We start from the raw sequence: 21,730 nt of genomic DNA, 5'->3' as shown, positions 1-21,730 counted from the left end.
GGTCCCCCAATGGAGGAGAAAGGCGTCCGACGCTAGCCTGCCGGGTGTCTGAAGTCTGGAACAGAACAGAGGCAGCTTGTGGTTGGTCTGAGAGGCGAAAAGGTCCACCGAGGGGGTGCCCCACTCTCGGAAGATCTTGCGTACCACTCTGGAATGGAGCGACCACTCGTGCGGTTGCATGACTCTGCTCAGTCTGTCGGCCAGACTGTTGTTTACGCCTGCCAGGTATGTGGCTTGGAGGAGCATGCCAAACTGGCACGCCCAGCGCCACAGCCCGACGGCTTCCTGACACAGGGGGCGAGATCCGGTGCCCCCCTGCTTGTTGACGTAATACATTGCAACCTGATTGTCTGTCCGAATTTGGATAATTTGGCAGGACAGCCGATCTCTGAAAGCCTTCAGCGCGTTCCAGATCGCTCGGAGCTCCAGGAGGTTGATCTGCAGATCCTTTTCCTGGAGGGACCACAGACCCTGGGTGTGAAGCCCATCGACATGAGCTCCCCAACCCAGGCGAGATGCATCCGTCGTCAGCACCTTCTTGGGCTGCGGAATTTGGAATGGACGTCCCAGGGTCAAATTGGTCCGGATGGTCCACCAGAGCAGTGAAGTGCGGCAACTGGTGGAGAGGCGGATGACATCTTCTAGATTCCCGGTGGCTTGGAACCACTGGGAAGCTAGGGTCCATTGAGCAGATCTCATGTGAAGATGAGCCATGGGAGTCACATGAACTGTGGAGGCCATATGACCCAGAAGTCTCAACATCTGCCGAGCTGTGACCTGCTGAGACGCTCTGGTCTGCGAAGCGAGGGACAGGAGGTTGTTGGCCCTCGCTTCGGGAAGGAAGGCCTGAGCCGTCTGGGTATTCAGCAGAGCTCCTATGAATTCCAGAGACTGGGTTGGCTGGAGATGGGACTTTGGGTAATTTATCACAAACCCCAGCAGCTCCAGGAGTTGAATAGTGCACTGCATGGACCGGAGGGCTCCTGCCTCCGAGGTGTTCTTGACCAGCCAATCGTCGAGATATGGGAACACGTGCACTCCCAGCCTGCGTAGGTACGCCGCCACCACCACGAGGCACTTTGTAAACACTCGTGGGGCGGAGGCGAGCCCAAAGGGCAGCACACAGTACTGAAAGTGCCGTGCGCCCAGGCGGAATCTGAGATACTGTCTGTGAGCTGGCAGTATCGGGATGTGAGTATATGCATCCTTTAAATCCAGGGAACATAGCCAATCGTTTTTCTGAATCATTGGCAGAAGGGTGCCCAAGGAAAGCATCCTGAACTTTTCTTTGACCAGGAATTTGTTCAGGCCTCTCAGGTCTAGGATGGGACGCATCCCCCCTGTTTTCTTTTCCACAAGGAAGTACCTGGAATAGAATCCCTGCCCTTCCTGCCCGGGTGGCACGGGCTCGACCGCATTGGCGCTGAGAAGGGCGGAGAGTTCCTCTGCAAGTACCTGCTTGTGATGGGAGCTGAAGGATTGAGCTCCCGGAGGACAATTTGGAGGCAGGGAGGCCAAATTCAGGGCGTATCCGCACCGCACTATTTGGAGAACCCACTGGTCGGAGGTTATGAGAGGCCACCTTTGGTGAAAAAATTTTAACCTCCCCCGACCGGCAGATCGTCCGGTACGGACACTTTGAGGGCGGCTATGTTCCCGTGGATCCAGTCAAAAACCCGTCCCTGGCTTTTGCTGTGGAGGCACAGGGGGCTGCTTAGGCGCACGCTGTTGACGGGAACGAGCGCGCTGGGGATGTCCCTGTGCCTGACGAGGCCTTCGGGCCGGCTGGTTGTACCTACGCTTTGCAAAAGAATAGGGTGCAGCCTGCCGGGCCCGGGAAAAACGTCCACCTGCTGAGGTGGATGCTGAAGGCGCCCGGTGGGAGAGCTTGTCGAGAGCGGTTTCCCGCTGATGCAGTTGGTCCACCATCTGCTCGACCTTCTCACCAAAAATGTTATCCCCCCGGCAAGGGACGTCGGCCAGTCTCTGCTGGGTGCGGTTGTCCAGGTCAGAGGCACGCAGCCATGAGAGCCTGCGCATCACTATACCTTGGGCCGCAGGACGAGATGCCACGTCACAGGTGTCATAGATACCCCTGGACAGGAACTTTCTGCACGCCTTCAGCTGCCTGACCACCTCCTGATAAGGCCTGGACTGCTCCGGCGGGAGCTTATCGACCAGGTCCGCCAGTTGTTGCACATTAGTCCGCATGTGGATGCTCATATAGAGCAGGTATGACTGGATGCGGGTCACGAGCATGGAGGATTGGTAGGCCTTCCTCCCAAACGAGTCCAGAGTGCGAGACTCCCGCCCCGGGGGCGCCGAGGCGGTATCCCTCGAACTCCGTGCCCTCTTGAGAGCAGAATCCACGACCGCCGAGTCATGGGGCAATTGGGGCCGCATTAACTCTGGGTCCGAGTGGATCCTGTACTGGGACTCTGCTTTCTTGGGAATGGTGGGGTTAGTTAACGGTCGCACCCAGTTCCGAAGCAGTGTCTCCTTGAGGACATTGTGCAGCGGCACCGTGGAGGACTCTCTAGGTGGTGATGGATAGTCGAGGACCTCGAGCATCTCGGCCCTCGGCTCTTCCACAGAGACCACGGGAAAGGGAATGCTAATAGACATATCCCGCACAAAGGAGGCAAAGGAGAGACTCTCAGGAGGTGAGAGCTTCCTCTCCGGTGAAGGCGTGGGGTCCGAGGGAAGGCCCGTAGACTCCTCTGAGGAGAAATATCTAGGGTCCTCCTCTTCCCCCCACGAGGCCTCATCCTCGGTATCGGACATGAGCTCATGTAGCTGAGTCCTGAACCGGGCCCGGCTCGACGTCGAGGCACCGAGGTCTCGGTGTCGTCGAGCGGTGGACTCCCGCGTCGGCGGGGACGGAGCTCCCTCCATCGACGTCGACTCCACCTGCGTGGCGGTCGAGACGGCGGCGGTGTCGACGGCCCCGGCGCCGGGCTAGAGCTCGCCGGCGCCACAGACATCGGCGCCGAGGTGCCGGCACAGCCTGGCGCATCAGCCCTTCCAGGATCCCCGGAAGGATGGCTCTGAGGCACTCGTCCAGGCCCGCTGCCGGGAAAGGCGGTGGGGCCGGCAGGGGTGTCGGTGTCAGAAGCTGATGGGGGCCAGGAGACGGCACCGAGGTGCCGGAACCCTGACGCGTCGGTACCTCCACAACCGACGGGGACCTCTCCTCTCGGCGATGACGCTTCGGCGTCGCCTCCTCTCCGATGTCCGGATGCACCGAGGGCGACCGGTGACGACGCTTCTTGTCCTTCTTTCGATGCGCGGCACCGGCGCCGGGAGGTATGGAGGAGGAGGAGGACGATCCCCCTCGGTCTCGAGGAGCCGGGTCAGACAGGGTTCGGTCCCGTGGACCACGGGCTGAGGGAGTGACCGGGGCCGACTGCCCACGCGGCCGCTCACCTCCACCCTCGCCGGCGGACCGGCGGGCCGACGGGACCTGTTCTCCTGGGGTCGATGCCATCGGTGCCGATGTCTCGGGCATCGATACCGGTACCGAAGGACCGGGCGTCGATACCGATGCCGTCGAGGTCGACGTCGAGGGGCTGGCGCAAGTTCCAAAAAGACGGTCCCGCAGAACTTGCCTCGCAACTTGAGTCCGTTTCCGGAGACCGAGACACAGGGAACACGACTTGATATTGTGCTCCGGCCCGAGGCACTGGAGGCACCAAGCGTGGGTGTCGGTCTGCGAGATCGGCCGGCCGCAGCGACCACACTTTTTAAATCCACTCGGGACCTTCGAGGACATCGACGGAAAAATCGCGTCGGCGAAGTCAAAGTCGTCAATGGTGGCGAAAATCACACCTCGAAAAAGAAAACGACCGTGCGGCCACTAGGCCGCAACGCGGCGTCCCCGCTGGAAACGAGGGAAAAAGGGAGCGCGTGCTCCACACGCTCAGGTTTTTTTTTTTTTTTTTTGAAAAAGAAAAGGGAAACCGGCGGTAACAAAAAATTAAATAGAAAAACAACGATCCGCGTAAACGCGATCGACTTTCCGGCGGCTGAAAGCACAGAGAGCGGCAAAGCACGACTCTCTCCAGACGCGGAAAAAAAGGAACTGGCGGGAGCGGTCGCGCACGAGCGGGAAGACGGCCGCGCATGCGTGGTGGGCGTGCCCTGCGCGCCGACCGTCCCGCGAAGCCTTTTCCGGTTGGTGGGGGCTGCCGTGGACGTCACCCAGTCGTGAGAACTTGTCCTCGGAGAACTAAGTAATTACAGGCTTGCGGCCTCTATTCCATTCCTGACCATGCTTATGGAAGGTTTAGTCATTACTCGGTTAATTATCTGGATAAATTTGATATTTTGCATCATCAACAAATCCGGGTTACAGGGTAATTTTAGTACTGAAACTGCATTGTGTGCTTTAATATCCAAGATCAAAGTTTTGATGAGCGAGGGAAAAAAATACGAGTTTGATTTATCAAGTGCATTTGATGTCATGGATCATGAATTACTACTGAAAAGTCTAAATATCAATGTAACAGGAAAGGTCTTAAACTGGTTTAGGGGTTTCTTACAAACAGATATCTGGTCAACATGAATGGGATTCTCTCAGATAAATGGATTGCGCTCATGTCCCTGTCCTGTTTAATATGCTCAGGTCCTCACTGGGTTCTGTATTAAGAGATGGCAGGGTTCGAGGTATTTGTGTGTTGATGACATCACAGTGCTAATTTCTAATATAGAAAAATGCATTTCTCCGATTATTAGCCATCCAGATAAACTAAACTTAAATAGTGATAAAACAAAACTTCTCTTGGTTGACCAGAAAAGCAAAGGGTCAAACAAAGGACAGTTGAACATGTGAGCAATCTGAGGGTGCATAAAAGAGATGCTCCATTGGTTGAGCACTGGAAACAAATGAAGCACCTTGAACAAGATCTACAATATGTAGTACTATTCCAAATATCTGGTTTGAATGGGGGGGGGGGGGGGGGGGGGGGGATGTTTCATCTCTCCTACTGAAAAAGGAGCAACAATTTATCTTTTGTTGGGACACAGTGACACCTAGTGGTCTCAACAGAGAGATAGAATGGAACAGGTTAATTTGATTTTCCCACCACTGTGCTCTTTAAAACCAGCAAGACGCATGCGTCAGCGTCTTCTCAGCTGTTAGACACCTGAACCTGGATTTTCAAAAGGCGTTTGACAAGGTACCTCATGAAAGGCTACAGAGGAAATTGGAGGGTCATGGGATAGGAGGAAATGTCCTATTGTGGATTAAAAACTGGTTGAAGGATAGGAAACAGAGAGTGGGGTTAAATGGGCAGTATTCACAATGGAGAAGGGTAGTTAGTGGGGTTCCGTGCTAGGACCGCTGCTTTTTAATATATTTATAAATGATTTAGAGATGGGAGTAACTAGCGAGGTAATTAAATTTGCTGATGACACAAAGTTATTCAAAGTCGTTAAATCGCGACAGGATTGTGAAAAATTACAAGAGGACCTTACGAGACTGGGAGACTGGGCGGCTAAATGGCAGATGATGTTTAATGTGAGCAAGTGCAAGGTGATGCATGTGGGAAAAAAGAACCCGAATTATAGCTACGTCATGCAAGGTTCCACGTTAGGAGTTACGGACCAAGAAAGGGATCTGGGTGTCGTCGTCGATAACACACTGAAACCTTCTGCTCGGTATGCTGCTGCGGCTAAGAAAGCGAATAGAATGTTGGGTATTATCAGGAAAGGTATGGAAAACAGGTGTGAGGATGTTATAATGCCGTTGTATCGCTCCATGGTGCGACCGCACCTTGAGTATTGTGTTCAATTCTGGTCGCCGCATCTCAAGAAAGATATAGTGGAATTGGAAAAGGTGCAGCGAAGGGCGACTAAAATGATAGCGGGGATGGGACGACTTTCCTATGAAGAAAGATTAAGGAGGCTAGGGCTATACAGCTTGGAGAAGAGACGGCTGAGGGGAGACATGATAGAGGTATATAAAATAATGAGTGGAGTGGAACAGGTGGATGTGAAGCGTCTGTTCACGCTTTCCAAAAATACTAGGACTAGGGGGCATGCGATGAAACTACAGTGTAGTAAATTTAAAACAAATCGGAGAAAATTTTTCTTCACCCAACATGTAATTAAACTCTGGAATTCGTTGCCGGAGAAAGTGGTGAAGGCGGTTAGCTTAGCAGAGTTTAAAAAGGGGTTGGACGGTTTCCTAAAGGACAAGTCCATAAACCGCTACTAAACGGACTTGGAAAACTCCAAAATTCCAGGAATAACATGTATAGAATGTTTGTACGTTTGGGAAGCTTGCCAGGTGCCCTTGGCCTGGATTGGCCGCTGTCGTGGACAGGATGCTGGGCTCGATGGACCCTTGGTCTTTTCCCAGTATGGCATTACTTATGTACTTATGACTCCGTTGTTTTCTTCTGTAGGGAGAATATAAGCACTAGGTAATGTAATTAAATGTATTTAAATGGTCAGCAGCTGTTTCTGACCAGTTAAATAGTGCTGAATATCAGGGGGATTGCTCTTTAATCAATCAGTCATGTTCTATATTGCATGATTAGAACACACCCAGAACCTGAAGCCATTTTACCATTCCATATCATCATGCTGATCAATCCATAGACTGGTGGGTTGTGTCCATCTACCAGCAGGTGGAGATAGAGAGCAAACTTTTGCCTCCCTATATGTGGTCATGTGCTGCAGGAAACTCCTCAGTATGTTCTCTATCTCAGCAGGTGGTGGTCACACACAGCAGCAGCTCTGGCTAGGCCTCCAAGCCTAATTTTTAGGTTTTGTTGAGTGCCTGGGGTTGAGGGCTCTTCTTGAGCAAGTGCAAACCTGGTGGCACCAGGTCCCTCCTTTTCTCCCCCCTCCCGCTGGCTCCGTTGAAAAAAAAAAAAAATTTTGAACGTCCTTAAAGGCGTTTATTTCGACGTTTATTGCAGCTACTCACTGGGACACCAGGTCGTTACAGCTCGGAGCGGAAAGCAGGTAATTTTTACCTTTTATAGCGGGCAGGGGGTTCCCCGATTGGTCTCCACGTGGCCTATGGCGTCGGAGGGCGAGGGCGCAAAGAGTCGCTCCCCGGATCGCGTGTGCGCTTCTAGAGGGAATGCGGGGGTCTTAAAGTCTGATCGCCCTTGTTGGGTGACAGTTTCGTGACCGATGAGTGTCCCGGTCCTTCCTTCGGTGTGGCGGTTTTTCCCGCTATAAACGCCCATCCCCCGCGGCTCGCCTCCGCCATATTGGCCGGCCACGCGGCTCGGACGGCTTCTTGAGGTGGGAGACATTGATGCCATGAATGCCCTTAATTTGGGCGACGGCACAAAAGCGGCTCAAGTTAAGCGCCGTTTTTCTCGCGCGGCTCCTTCGCGGAGTGTCGCGCCGGACGCCATCTTGGATGCGCAGCATGTCTCTCCCCCGCTCTTGCGAGCGCCGGTTGAGGGTGCGTCTAGGGCTGTAGCCCAGGCTGCGGAAGTGCACAGTCTGGGGGGTTTCTCCCCCGAGTTTGTTTTGCTGCTGCATCAGGCCTCCCTTATGCAAAACGCTGCCCCTGCTCCCTCGTCTGGTAAAGAGGTTGAGGCCCCGGAGGTAAACGCCCTCGGGTTGATTCCCAGGCCTTGGAGGACTTTGTCTCCTCCGATGTAGATGAGGGCAGCGTATTTGAGTTCTCCCAACGGTCCTTTGCGGATTCCTTGGAGGAGACGGATCCCCGCTCGGATGGAGCGGATGACCCCTCTGCAGCGCGGCTCTTTAGCTCAGAGGATTTGCCCAACCTGTTAATGCAGGCCATGGACATTTTGAAGATTTCCTCTCCGGAGGACGTCTCTCCCTCAGCCCCTGTTGGCTCTGCCATTATGCTGGGGACGAAGCGCCCGCATAGAACCTTCCACGTGCATGATGCCTTGCACACCTTAATTTCGGCTCAATGGGATGTCCCGGAAGCGAGCCTTAAAGTGGCTAGGGCTATGTCCCGCCTCTATCCTTTGCCTGAAAGTGAACGTGAGGCCTATCTGTGGCCTACCGTGGATTCTTTAATCACTGCGGTGACTAAGAAAGCGGCGTTGCCGGTGGAAGGTGGCACGGCCCTAAAGGACGCCCAAGACAGAAGATTGGAGGCGGCCTTAAGGTCGTCCTTTGAGGCGGCTGCTTTAAGTTTGCAGGCCTCAGTTTGCGGCTCCTATGTGGCCAGGGCGTGCCTGTCTATGGTGCAGCGGGCTTCCCCCTCGGATCATTCCTTGAGGGCTGATTGGCTGGCCCTGGAATCGGGCTTAGCCTATTTGGCAGACTTGCTGTATGATGTCTTGAGGGCCTCAGCTAAAGGCATGGCTCAGACAATCTCTGCGCGGCGGTGGCTTTTGCTGAAGCATAGGTCTGCTGACCACACCTCTAAATCCCGCCTGGCTAGATTGCCTTTTAAAGGCAAGCTGCTCTTTGGGGTCGAGCTGGACAAAATCGTGACCGATTTCGGCACGTCTAAGGGCAAGAAGTTACCAGAGGTCAGGGCTCGGGCTAGTGCTCGCCCCGGTACCTCCAGAGGACGGTTTCAGGAAGCCCGTCGGTACCGCCCGGGCAGGTCGGGCTCCTCTGCCCCCTCTTCCTTCAAGAGGAACTTCTCCCCCAAGCAGCATTCCTTTCGCAGAGACCGCCGTCCCGGAGGTGCTACCTCCGGTCCTCCCCTAGGGTCTTGTACCCAATGACGGGGCCTTGGTCCACGCTCCAGTGCAGATTGGAGGACGGCTGTCCTCGGTTCTGGACGAGTGGACCACAATAACTTCAGACGCTTGGGTGCTGGAAGTCATCAGAGACGGCTACAAGCTAGAGTTCTGCCGACCCTTAAGAGACGGGTTTGTACTCTCTCCCTGCAAGTCTCCGGTCAAAGCTGTGGCAGTGCAGCAAACCTTCGACAATCTGATCCGCCTGGGTGCGGTCGTTCCGGTGCCAGAAAATCAGCTTGGCAAGAGACGTTACTCCATTTACTTTGTGGTACCAAAGAAAGGAGGCTCTGTACGGCCTATCCTCGATCTCAAAGGGGTCAATCAGGCACTTTCGCATGGAGACCCTCCGCTCTGTTATAGCGGCAGTGAAGGCAGGAGAGTTCCTGGCATCCTTGGACATCAAGGAAGCGGACTTGCATATTCCCATCTGGCCTCCTCATCAACGCTTTCTGCGTTTTGCAGTACTGGGCCGACACTTCCAGTTCAGAGCCCTCCCGTTCGGGTTGGCTACTGCTCCGCGGACCTTCTCCAAAGTAATGGTGGTCATCGCGGCCTTCCTGAGGAAGGAAGGAGTACAAGTCCATCCTTATCTGGACGACTGGTTGATCCGAGCCCCCTCTTATGCAGAGTGCAGCAAAGCTGTGAACCGGGTGGTTGCTCTTTTGAGCTCCCTGGGGTGGATCATCAACTGGGAGAAAAGCCAGCTGCGCCCAACTCAGTCCCTGGAGTATCTGGGAGTTCGATTCGACACCCAAGTGGGCAGAGTGTTCCTGCCAGACAATCGGATTGTCAAGCTTCAGGCTCAGATGGACCAGTTCCTAGTAGCCTCTCCTCTTCGGGCTTGGGACTATGTGCAGCTGTTGGGCTATGACGGCCACGATGGAAGTAGTGCCCTGGGCCAGGGCTCATATGAGACCACTACAACACTCTCTGCTGCAGCGCTGGACTCCGATGTCGGAGGATTATGCTGTGCGCCTTCCCTTGGACCCAGCAGTGCGCAAGGCGCTGAGCTGGTGGACGCAGACAGACAAGTTGTCTGCAGGAATGCCTCTGGTGACCCCGGAGTGGATTGTCGTCACGACGGACGCCTCTTTGTCGGGCTGGGGAGCCCACTGCTTGGGAAGGACAGCGCAGGGGCTCTGATCTCCTGCAGAGGCAAAGTGGTCTATCAACCTCCTGGAACTCAGAGCCATTCGGTTGGCGCTTTTGGTGTTCATCCCGGTACTGGCGTTGAAGCCTGTACGGGTCCTGTCGGACAATGCCACGGCTGTGGCCTATGTCAACCGCCAGGGAGGTACCAAGAGCGCCCCTCTAGCCAAGGAGGCCATGAATCTATGCCAGTGGGCGGAAGCGAACCTGGAACAGCTGTCAGCGGCCCACATTGCCGGGGTCATGAATGTCAAGGCGGACTTTCTCAGTCGCCATACCTTGGAGCCCGGAGAGTGGCAGCTATCTGCTCAGGCGTTCTTGGACATCACGAAGCGCTGGGGCCAGCCGAGCCTAGATCTGATGGCGTCATCGGCCAATTGCCAACTGCCGCGCTTTTTCAGCAGAGGACAGGACCCTCGATCCCTGGGAGAGATGCTCTTCTCCAACAGTGGCCGACAAGAGCTTCTCTATGTGTTCCCGCCCTGGCCCATGTTGGGCAGGGTGCTAGACCGGGTGGCAAAGCATCCGGGCCGGATAATCCTGGTGGGTCCGGATTGGCCCAGACGTCCCTGGTGTGCGGACTTGATCAGGCTCTCAGTGGACGAACCTCTGCGACTGCCAGTGGAGCAGGGCCTGTTACATCAGGGTCCCGTGGTGATGGAGGATTCCTCCCCCTTTGGTCTTACGGCCTGGCTATTGAGCGGCAGAGTCTGAGGAAGAAGGGCTTCTCAGACAAGGTCATCGCCACTCTGCTGAGAGCGAGGTAGCGCTCTACTTCTACTGCTTACGCCAGGGTTTGGCGTACCTTTGCAGCGTGGTGTGAAGCAGGTTCACTTTCTCCATTTACTGCTCCAATTTCTTCAGTGCTGGCGTTCCTGCAAGAAGGTCTGGAGAAAGGCCTGTCGCTCAGTTCCCTGAAAGTCCAGGTAGCGGCCCTGGCTTGCTTCAGGGGCCGCCTGAAGGGTGCTTCCCTGGCTTCGCAGCCAGATGTGGTGCGTTTCCTCAAGGGAGTTAATCTCCTGCACCCTCCTCTGCACTCAGTGGTGCCTGCGTGATGCTAAGAGCCTTGCAAAAGCCGCCTTTTGAACCCTTGTCGAGGGCATCTCTGAAAGACCTGACGTTGAAAGCAGTCTTTTTGGTGGCTATCGCTTCAGCCAGAAGAGTTTCCGAGCTCCAGGCACTCTCTTGTCGAGAGCCTTTTCTGCAGTTCACTGAGGCAGGAGTGACTATTCGCACAGTGCCTTCCTTCCTACCCAAGATTGTTTCTCGCTTCCATGTGAGTCAGCAGCTCTGTCTCCCTTCCTTTCGTAGGGAGGACTACCCAGAAGAGTATTCTGCTCTCGAATATCTGGATGTGAGACGGGTCATCATCAGATACTTGGGAGTGACCAATGGTTTCCGGAAATCGGATCATCTGTTTGTCCGGTTTGCAGGTCCTCGTAAGGGTCTGCAGGCTGCTAAGCCTACAGTGGCAAGATGGGTCCAGGAAGCCATGGCAGCGGCTTATGTGGCCGCGGGGAAGGTGCCGCCTATCCAGCTGAAGGCTCACTCCACTAGAGCTCAGGCGGCCTCGATGGCGGAGTCCAGGTCCGTCTCCTTGGCAGAGATATGCAAGGCGGCAACTTGGGCATCGGCCCATACATTCTCCAAGCATTACCGCTTGACTGTGGCTGCTCGGGCGGAGGCCCGGTTTAGAGCTTCAGTGTTGAGGTCAGGGATTTCAATGTCCCGCCCTGGGTGAGTACTGCTTCGGTACATCCCACCAGTCTATGGATTGATCAGCATGATGATATGGAAGGTAAAATTATGTATCATACCTGATAATTTTCTTTCCATTAATCATAGCTGATCAATCCATAGCCCCTCCCAGATATCTGTACTGTTTATATTCTGGTTGAATTTTAGGTTCAAGTTTAGTCTTCAGTTCCTTCAGGAGGACTTCGTGTTCAAGTTTTTTCACTTGGATTCTTCAAGAGTTGAGACGAGTTTGTGTTACAGTGAGCTGCTGCATTCCTCTCCCCTCCGTTTTACGGGGCTGGATTGAGACTTAAATTCTGCCGGCACTCCCTCCCGCTTCGTGCGGCTGTAGGGCAGCTTTGTACCCCTTCCGCTTCGGCGGTGTTAGGGTCAGTCAGCTCCTCCCGCGGTTGCAGGATAAGCCAGATCCCCCCGCATCGGCGGGTGTGGTGTCCCTCCCCCGCTCCGCGGGGATGAGCTGGACAGATTCCCCTCCCCCACTTGTGTGGGGATGAGCTGGGTTAATTCCCCTCCCCCGTTTCGGTGGTGGTGAGCTGGGCAGAGTGTCCCTTTGTGGGTGTAATTCTCTAAGTGCTGAGTCCTGCGGATGGAGCTTTGATATCGACATACTGAGGAGTTTCCGGCAGCACATGACCACATATAGGGAGGCAAAAGTTTGCTCTCTATCTCCACCTGCTGGTAGATGGACACAACCCACCAGTCTATGGATTGATCAGCTATGATTAATGGAAAGAAAATTATCAGGTATGATACATAATTTTACCTTTAATACAATCTTGAGAATGAATGGATAAAGAAAAAACAAAAACATAAGCCTATGAAAAAGCACTAACCTGCTGAACATCCTCTTGGCTTCTTCCTCGATTTCTTGCAGCCATATCAAGTGCTTATTTTCTACTTCCCACACAAATTCTTCAAACTTTTGGGCGAATACCAGCAACAGGTGAGAAGGTCCTTTGGCGTCAACCATTATTTCTGCAACAAAATGAAGTTTACTTCAGAAACACAGCCTAAGCCTGAGCTTGACAAATCCAGGACACCAGGCTGCCATGGCAACTAAAAGTTTCTGTGGCGCCCAGGATTGTGCTAATATGTTTCTTCCAGTTGCTACTGCTACCAAAAGAGCTTTTCATTCTTCTCTGCAATGTGCAACTATCGGCCATATAGGGTCTCCTCTGGTCTCACAAAACATTAAACACCCCCAAGATCAGCTTGAAGTTCCTGCTCCATGAAGCTCAAACTCACTGCCAGCCTCACAAAGCAGATGAGGAGAAAGTTTATTTCTGTGTTGGCACAGCACCCATATATATCCCAGAAAAAGAAAGGGAAGAAGACATCTGAACAAAGTTAATAAAAATGTATCAATAGGGCTGGCTGGAAGGAATAGCTGGGTAGACAAGGGATTGAGATTGCTAGGAATGGAGGTGGGATCAATTGGATAAAGACAGTCAGAGGATAAAGGAGAGACTCGGATAGACATGGTGTTGGCACATTAAGGGCTCAATTTACTTGACTTTCTCAAAAACAGAGTAGAAAAACAGCTTTAGCAAAATTAAGTCCTTTACTCTTTGACTTTGGTAACACAAGACTGTTGTGGGGGGGAGGCAAAACATATCTCACTTTATAGGATAAGCCAGGGTGGAAAGGGTGAATAAAGCACAGTGCTGAAAAAGTTTGTAAACCCTCTAGGATGGTCTATATTTTAGCACATTTAAAGAAACATGATTATAGTAAATCCTAATCTAAATCTCAAAGAGAAAAATTAACTCAGCAAATAAAAAAAACATTACTCTATCTGAATTAATTTGCTACACAAAGTGATTCAACAATAAGTATCCAAAAAGCATGCAGTTCCTTCATTAAGTAGTGGCATGGCCTTCATTGACAATAACCTCAGCCAAACATTTCCTATAACTATTGATTAGTATGTCATAGTGCCTCGATGAATTATGGCCCTTTTTCCTCATACAGAACTGATCCCCCTGTGATATTAAAAGACTTCATGCACAGAACAGCTCACTTCAAGTCTTGCCACAACATTTCAATAAAGTTTAGTCTAGCACTTTGACTTGGTCAATCCAAAATCCACAACCTATTCTTCTTCAACCTTTCTATAGTAGATTTATTTGAATGTTTAGTGTGATCTTGCTGCATGACCCACTTTCAGCTCAACAGCTCATGGCCAGATGGCCCGACATTCTCCTAGGGGGTCATTCCATGTTAAATGGTCTGGTGGTCCCTGCGCGACCATCACGGATTTCGATGACATTTTCTATGAATATTCATACATGTCCCCAATGAACATTGGTAAAGTTCTACGTTCGCCGATGCAATACTTGCTGAGATATAGTAATCTGTTTGACCCCATACTGCAGCCTTCTATGGTATGACTCCGAAATTTCAGCAACTGAGACACTATCTCCGGCAATATTTTGTTGAGAGAAACAAAACTTGGCCATCTTGTACAACATTTTGCGCTCTATTAAACAAAATAATAAAAAAAATCTTCATGAGCGATTTCCATGAAGAAAACTTGGAGCAAACTTGGTCTGAAAAATTTGCGGCACAAAAAAATTGTAAAGTTTGGCTTTTTATATCTCTGGAATTAAAGGTGTGATAAACGTGAAACTTTGCACACAACTTATCAACACAAGGTTTTCGAATATAAAATTTCATTCTCCTAATATTTTCCATTAGTTCACAAATTGAGTGTAAAGTTGATCATTTTTGCAAAAACGCCAAAAATAGGCTATTTTTAGCCCACTTTTACAAAAAAAGACCTTTTGGAAACTCTTTTTAATCATTTTCATTAGAAAGAGCATGTTTCAAAACCTTTAAAAAAGTAGGATTGTTTTTTCATCGCTGAGAGACTTTATTACAGACTCGACACATATCTGTGTTTCGGCCACAGGCCTGCCTTAGGAGTCTTTACAGTATATATGATAAAAATGTCACAATAAAAAGGAACTAATGGTCTTGAAAAATACCTTTGAGAAAGTCCTTGGTGCTTAAAAACACAGCAGCGCGTGGCATGGCTTTGAAAACAGAGCTAAAGGTGGCATTTTTATCGTATATACGCCAAAGACTCCTGAGGCAGGCCTTTGGCCGAAACTCAGATTTTGATCCAGCTGTCCCAGTCTCTAGAGTCATTGGTCCACTTCCCACTGTTAAATTTTATGTGTTAAGTGCCAGACCCTCGACCATTCTTATAATGTTTGGAGATCCCTTCTCATTGTTATAGTGGAATTAGAAAAGGTGCAGAGAAGGGAGACGAAAATGATAAAGGGGATGGGACGACTTCCCTATGAGGAAAGGCTAAAGCAGCTAGGGCTCTTCAGCTTGGAGAAAAGGCGGCTGAGGGGAGATATGAGAGAGGTCTATAGAATAACGAGTGGAGTTCAACGGGTAGATGTGATGCGTCTGTTTACGCTTTCCAAAAATACTAGGACTAGGGGGCATGCGATGAAGCTACAATGTAGTAAAATTAAAACAAAATCGCAGAAACATTTTCTTCACTCAACGTGTAATTAAACTCTGGAATTCGTTGCCAGAGAATGTGGTAAAGGCGGTTAGCTTAGCGGAATTTTAAAAAGGTTTGGACGGCTTCCTAAAGGAAAAGTCCATAGACCATTATTAAATGGACTTGGGGAAAATCCACTATTTCTGGGATAAGCAGTATAAAATATGTTGTCATTTTTTGGGATATTGCCAGGTATTTGTGACCTGGATTGGTCACTGTTGGAAACAGGATGCTGGGCTTGATGGACCTTTGGTCTTTCCCAGTATGGTAATACTTATGTAATACTTTTTTTTTGGGGGGGGGGGGTTAACGGGTTCTTGAAGCCTGGATTGGCCGCTGTCGGAGACAGGATGCTGGGCTTGATGGACCCTTGGTCTTTTCCCAGTATGGCGGTGCTTATGTATGAGGAGACTTACCAACCTGAACATGTATACCTTGGAGGAAAGGAGAAACAAGGTTGACATGATACAGACGTTCAAATATTTGAAAGGTATTAATCCACAAATAAACCTTTTCCGGAGACAGGAAGGCGGCAAAACTAGAAGACATGAATTGAGGTTGAAGGGGAGCACACTCAGCAGTAATGTCAGGAAGCATCTTTTCACGGAAAGGGTAGTGGATACACGGAATGCCCTCCCACGGGAGGTGGTAATGAAAACAGTAATGGAATTCAAACATGTGTGGGAGAAACACAATGGAATCTTAGCAGAGATTGGGTGGCAACACCGGTAATTGGGAAGCAAAACCAGTGCTGGGCAGACTTCTACAGTCTATGCCCTGATTGTGACTGAACAGATATGGATGGACTGGAGTGTAAATTTTAAGGGGCTTTGACGTTAGCTTCAGAACTTTTAGTACAAATATAGTGCTGGGCAGACTTCTACAGTACATGCCCTGAAAATGGCAAGAATGGACCATACAGGTCTTTATCTGTTGTCATTTACTATGTTACTATATGCTATATTAGGTTGTTTAGCAGAGACCAGCTGACCCTCCAAGGCCCTTCTCAAGGGAGCTGAAGGAGGGAGTCCGATTTGTGCAAAAGGAGAAATTAGTTCTTATGTGCTAATTTGCTTTCCTTTATGTTGTAATTTTTTGGGATATTGCCAGGTATTTGTGACCTGGATTGGCCACTGTTGGAAACAGGATGCTGGGCTTGATGGACCTTTGGTCTTTCCCAGTATGGTAATACTTATGTAATGTACAAAAATGGTATGGGATTTGCAATGCAAGATAATGAGCGGATTAGAGCGGACAGATGTGAAGCGCTTGTTCACACTTTCAAACAACAACAAAACCAGGGGACACAAGATGAAGCTAGAATATGGTAGATTTAAAACTACTACTACTACTACTACTATTTAGCATTTCTATAGCGCTACAAGGCATACGCAGCGCTGCACAAACATAGAAGAAAGACAGTCCCTGCTCAAAGAGCTTACAATCTAATAGACAAAAAAATAAATAAAGTAAGCAAATCAAATCAATTAATGTGAACGGGAAGGAAGAGAGGAGGGTAGGTGGAGGCGAGTGGTTACGAGTCAAAAGCAATGTTAAAGAGGTGGGCTTTCAGTCTAGATTTAAAGGTGGCCAAGGATGGGGCAAGATGTAGGGGCTCAGGAAGTTTATTCCAGGCGTAGGGTGCAGCGAGACAGAAGGCGCGAAGTCTGGAGTTGGCAGTAGTGGAGAAGGGAACAGATAAAAAGGATTTATCCATGGAGCGGAGTGCACGGGAAGGGGTGTAGGGATGGACGAGTGTGGAGAGATACTGGGGAGCAGCAGAGTGAGTACATTTATAGGTTAGTAGAAGAAGTTTGAACATGATGCAAAAACGGATGGGGAGCCAGTGAAGGGTCTTGAGGAGAGGGGTAGTTGAGTAAAGCGACCCTGGCGGAAGATGAGACGGGCAGCAGAGTTTTGAACCGACTGGAGAGGGGAGAGGTGACTAAGTGGGAGGCCAGCAAGAAGCAGATTGCAGTAGTCTAAACGAGAGGTGACAAGGGTGTGGATGAGGGTTTTGGTAGAGTGCTCGGAAAGAAAGGGGCGGATTTTACGGATGTTGTAAAGAAAGAAACGACAGGTCTTGGCAATCTGCTGGATATGAGCAGAGAAGGAGAGAGAAGAGTCAAAGATTACCCCAAGGTTTCGAGCTGAGGAGACAGGGAGAATGAGAGAGCCATCAACAGAAACAGAAAACGGGGGGAGCGGGGAGGTGGGTTTGGGGGGGAAAATGAGAAGCTCGGTTTTGGTCATATTTAATTTCAGGTGGCGTTGAGACATCCAGACAGCAATGTCAGACAAGCACGCTGAAACTTTGGTTTGGATGCAAGGTGAGATATCAGGGGTAGAAAGGTAGATTTGGGAGTCATCAGCATAGAGATGGTAGGAAAAGCCATGGGATGAGATTAATGAGCCAAGGGAAGAAGTGTAGATAGAAAAGAGGAGTTTTTCTTTACTCAGCGTGTAGTTAGGCTCTGGAACTCGTTGCCGGAGAATGTAGTGACAGCAGCTGGCCTTACGGAATTTAAAGGGGGGTTGGACAGATTCCTGAGGGAAAAGTCCATTGAACATTATTTAATTTTTTTTTTTTTTTTTTTGGGGGGGGGGGGGGGGGGTTAACAGGTTCTTGAAGCCTGGATTGGCCGCTGTCGGAGACAGGATGCTGGGCTTGATGGACCCTTGGTCTTTTCCCAGTATGGCGGTGCTTATGTACTTATGTATGAGGACACTTACCAACCTGAACATGTATACCTTGGAGGAAAGGAGAAACAAGGGTGACATGATACAGACGTTCAAATATTTGAAAGGTATAAATCCACAAATAAACCTTTTCCGGAGACAGGAAGGTGGCAAAACTAGAAGACATGAATTGAGATTGAAGGGGAGCAGACTCAGCAGTAATGTCAGGAAGCATCTTTTCACGGAAAGGGTAGTGGATAAACGGAATGCCCTCCCACGGGAGGTGGTAATGAAAACAGTAATGGAATTCAAACATGTGTAGGAGAAACACAATGGAATCTTAGCAGAGATTGGGTGGCAACACCGGTAATTGGGAAGCAAAACCAGTGCTGGGCAGACTTCTACAGTCTATGCCCCGATCGTGACTGAACAGATATGGATGGACTGGAGTGTAAATTTTAAGGGGCTTTGACGTTAGCTTCAGAACTTTTAGTACAAGTACAGTGCTGGGCAGACTTCTACAGTACATGCCCTGAAAATGGCAAGGATGGACCATCTGTTGTCATTTACTATGTTACTATATGCTATATTAGGTTGTTTAGCAGAGACCGGCTGACCCTCCAAGGCGCTTCTCAAGGGAGCTGAAGGAGGGAGTCCGATTTGTGCAAAAGGAGAAATTAGTTCTTATCTGCTAATTTGCTTTCCTTTAGCCCCTCCGGACTGGCCCAGAATGTGACCAATGGGCTGTGCACGCCTTCCAGCAGGTGAAGACTGAGAACTCTTGACTCTAGAGAGAGCCAATAAGAGCCCTGGCCAGCTAGAGACAGACCGAGTATACTCAGTCTCCAGCAGATGGAAGGTGGTGAGCCCTTCAGTCTCCTTACTTTCTGCTTTTTCTTTCCTTGTATTTCAGAACAATTAGTACTTTGAGGAGTAGCAGAGTTTTATTGCTCTCAGGAGTATTTTCTTTTCATTCTATGCATCCGCTCTCTCTTGCCTGGTCGTGGAGGCTGAGGCCCATGGGAGTCTCTTGACAGCCTCTGGGGTGTCACACTCAGGTGGCCAGGTCCCTCCCCCACAAGTTCTCCCTATTGTCAGCATGGTGTGCTGCTTATTTCAGTAACTGCCTCAGTCTCTTCGGGGGAAGAACTGTTTAAGGCAGGGAGAGGCTTTCTTAAAGGAGCTGAGGGCCCGATTTATGCAAAAGAAAGGCTTATATATATCTGTAGGATGATTCAGGAGAAAAATCTCCTTCCGACCCTGCTGATAGAACAGGTAGACTCCCTGCAGCCTGCTCCATCGAAAGAATAGTCAGAAAGGCAGGCCGATCTGCCGACACAGATGGGGAAGGCAAGTTGGCGGTGTTTCCTGACAAAACTGGAGCTGGCGGTTTATCCTTCCCAACTTCCGAATCTTTTAGTACAAGCACAATGCTGGGCAGACTTCTACAGTCTGCGTCCTTAAAATGGCAAGGACAAATCAAACTTAGGTGTGGAGGAGTAGCCTAGTGGTTAGTGCAGCGGACTTTGATCCTGGGGAACTGGGTTCAATTCCCACTGCAGCTCCTTGTGACTCTGGGCAAGTCACTTAACCCTCCTTTGTCCCAGGTACAAATAAGTACCTGTATATAATATGTAAACCACTTTGAATGTAGTTGGAAAAAACACAGAAAGGGTATATTAAGTCAAATTTCCATACTACCTGAGAGAGAAAATGATGAGGCTGAGAAAGCAGGACCTGCCTCCCACGATTCTAAGACGGTGCAGTATTTACAACATCCGCTCGCTCCAAGACCCTGCTGTTGACACTGCACAGCAGCAGAGTTTCTCTGGTTATTGCTCCTCATGAAGCTGCCATCAGGTACTGAATGAAGGCTTCACATACTTTTTCACACAGGTATAAAGTTGAACCTCTTTATAGAACAAAAGTATATCATTTGAATTATTTAATGGGGCTATCCTCTCATCAGCCTAGATTAAGTTCTATTCATGCTTTAAGTATAAACTGTGCTATGATACAGATCATTCTAGGAGGTTCACCAACTCTCAGCACTGTACAGTATAATTATATATCAATGATTTGGACTAAGGGAAAACAAACTTTCTCAATCAGATTCTCAATAGAAATTAAATAAAATAAAACATGGAAAAAATATGGGAAAAAAATAAGATACCACCTTTTTATTGGACATAACTTAATACATTTCTTGATTAGCTTTCGAAGGTTGCCCTTCTTCGTCCGATCGGAAATAAGCAAATGTGTTAGTTGATAGTATATATAAGTGAAGCTTCAAAGCATTTCAATGACAGTCTAGCAAGGTGGGGGTGGGTAGGAGGTATGCATGGGTACATCAAAGCGTTTCATCAGATCAGATTCAAAATAGGTTATCCCCACAGGAAAGAGGTAACTTTTCAGATACTACAGTTTTGATCAACAAAGATCATCTATAGATATCTGTACACAAACTGACAGATGCAAGGGACGGAAGCTGAAATTATGACGGTAGCTGCATCAAGATAGATCTGCTATACCCAGTCAGGACAACCGGACATGTTTCAAAGTACTGACTGAATAAAAAGTTACAATCTTTCTAAACATTCATAAGCTAATGAATTAAGTTGTGCTAATGTTTAGATGGCATGAAATGAAGTGTGGGAGTGGAGGGTGATCTAAAGTGTGGCACACAAGATCCCTGGTGGCCCAAGTGGCAGCTGCTTCTGAAGCGAAATTTTAATTTAGAAGAGTTCCGTTCAAAGCTTTTTGCCCGCCATTCTGTGGAGCTGGTAGATTAAAGTACCAGGTTGTTACTAATTAGTTCTTGCAGCTCCTACACAAAGCGACAAGTCAGCCTTAAAGAAAGACAATTTCTCACGCTCAACACTGGCATAACCGCACCGGTGCCAGGGCAGAAGAGGGACCGGGAATCTGCAGCCACTGTCCTTGCACAGAAAGAAACCCAACACCGCCTGTAACGGGGAATGCCCGAAGAGCTCACCTGACTAAAACCACTGCGACCCGGCCATACACCCGAACCGCTACTCCCCTTCGAATTCTCCGCTACTTCCGCCCAGCAGCTTCCCAGGGTCGGCGGCGCCCGCTCAAAACAGTTTGTATTTTCAAACTCCAACAGCTGCCAATGGTGCTGGGAGAAGAAAATACGTCACGGCAGGCTGCAGGACGGTGGGGCGGGGCTAGGGGGTGCACGAATCTGATTGGCCGTGAATTGACTGAAAGTGACGACATAAAGAACTAAGCAATAAAGTCCGTTTAAACCCCCAGAATGGCAGAATCAGAGGGCGGCTGCTTTTTAACAGCTGGCAAGAAGGTTGAAGAAGAAAACAGGGGCCGGGATGACATCAAAAAGTTGAATCCAATTACGTTAATCTATGTTTCCCCTTCCCCGAGCAGCCGTCATCTAGTACACTCAAAGCAAGCAAATTTACCAGCTGCTGCATCTTCGTTGTCGTTCTTTATTGTTGGTAGCATTTTTATTTAATCTCACTTATATTTTCAAACATGCTGGTTTGTGTAGTATACGGATGTACATAGAGGAAGTATTGGTTTCATCGGTTAGAGTACTAATTTATTTACATAAATCTTGTCATTTGAAGGGGCTGGTTCCTGAGTCCTGGCTATAGGGACTCCCTGTATTCGAGCAGAAATGTTTTCACCTAGTAAGGCCACCAAAACAGACATCATGTTATGAGAATCAGGTACTTAACAATCAGACTTACATTTGAAAAAAAAAAAACATTAGGTTGAAACTGGGAAATTGTAACATTTCTTTTCTGTACCTACATCAAAAGAAAAAGATGGAATGTGTGAATTTGCTCCTTTTTGTTTTGTGGAATTCAGTAGTATATTATAAAAATGCACTTTTTTATTACTACTATTTCACAGATATGTGTTGAATAATGAGGTAGAG

General features: G+C 49.5%; 1 protein-coding gene across 3 annotated transcripts in view; it reads right to left on the bottom strand.

Moving 5' to 3' along the window:
* Positions 1-20,893, bottom strand: part of INCENP (inner centromere protein) — a 320,967-nt gene extending 300,074 nt beyond the window's left edge. For 2 of the 3 annotated variants that reach the window (XM_030201189.1, XM_030201191.1), the window contains exons 1-2: positions 20,801-20,893; positions 12,440-12,581 (exon numbers count right to left, since the gene is read on the bottom strand). In XM_030201189.1, coding sequence (XP_030057049.1) covers positions 12,440-12,576 — 137 coding nt within the window. In that variant the 5' untranslated portion in view covers positions 12,577-12,581; positions 20,801-20,893. Of the gene's footprint in view, positions 1-12,439; positions 12,582-20,677; positions 20,739-20,800 lie in introns of those variants that run through there. The other variant, XM_030201190.1, reaches the window with a different exon arrangement.
* Positions 20,894-21,730: the final 837 nt, after the last annotated feature.

The sequence above is a fragment of the Microcaecilia unicolor genome, chromosome 4, assembly GCF_901765095.1.
Source record: "Microcaecilia unicolor chromosome 4, aMicUni1.1, whole genome shotgun sequence".
NCBI lineage: Eukaryota > Metazoa > Chordata > Amphibia > Gymnophiona > Siphonopidae > Microcaecilia > Microcaecilia unicolor.
Note: the sequence above shows the minus strand (reverse complement) of the source record. Positions and strands in the feature narration are given on the sequence as shown.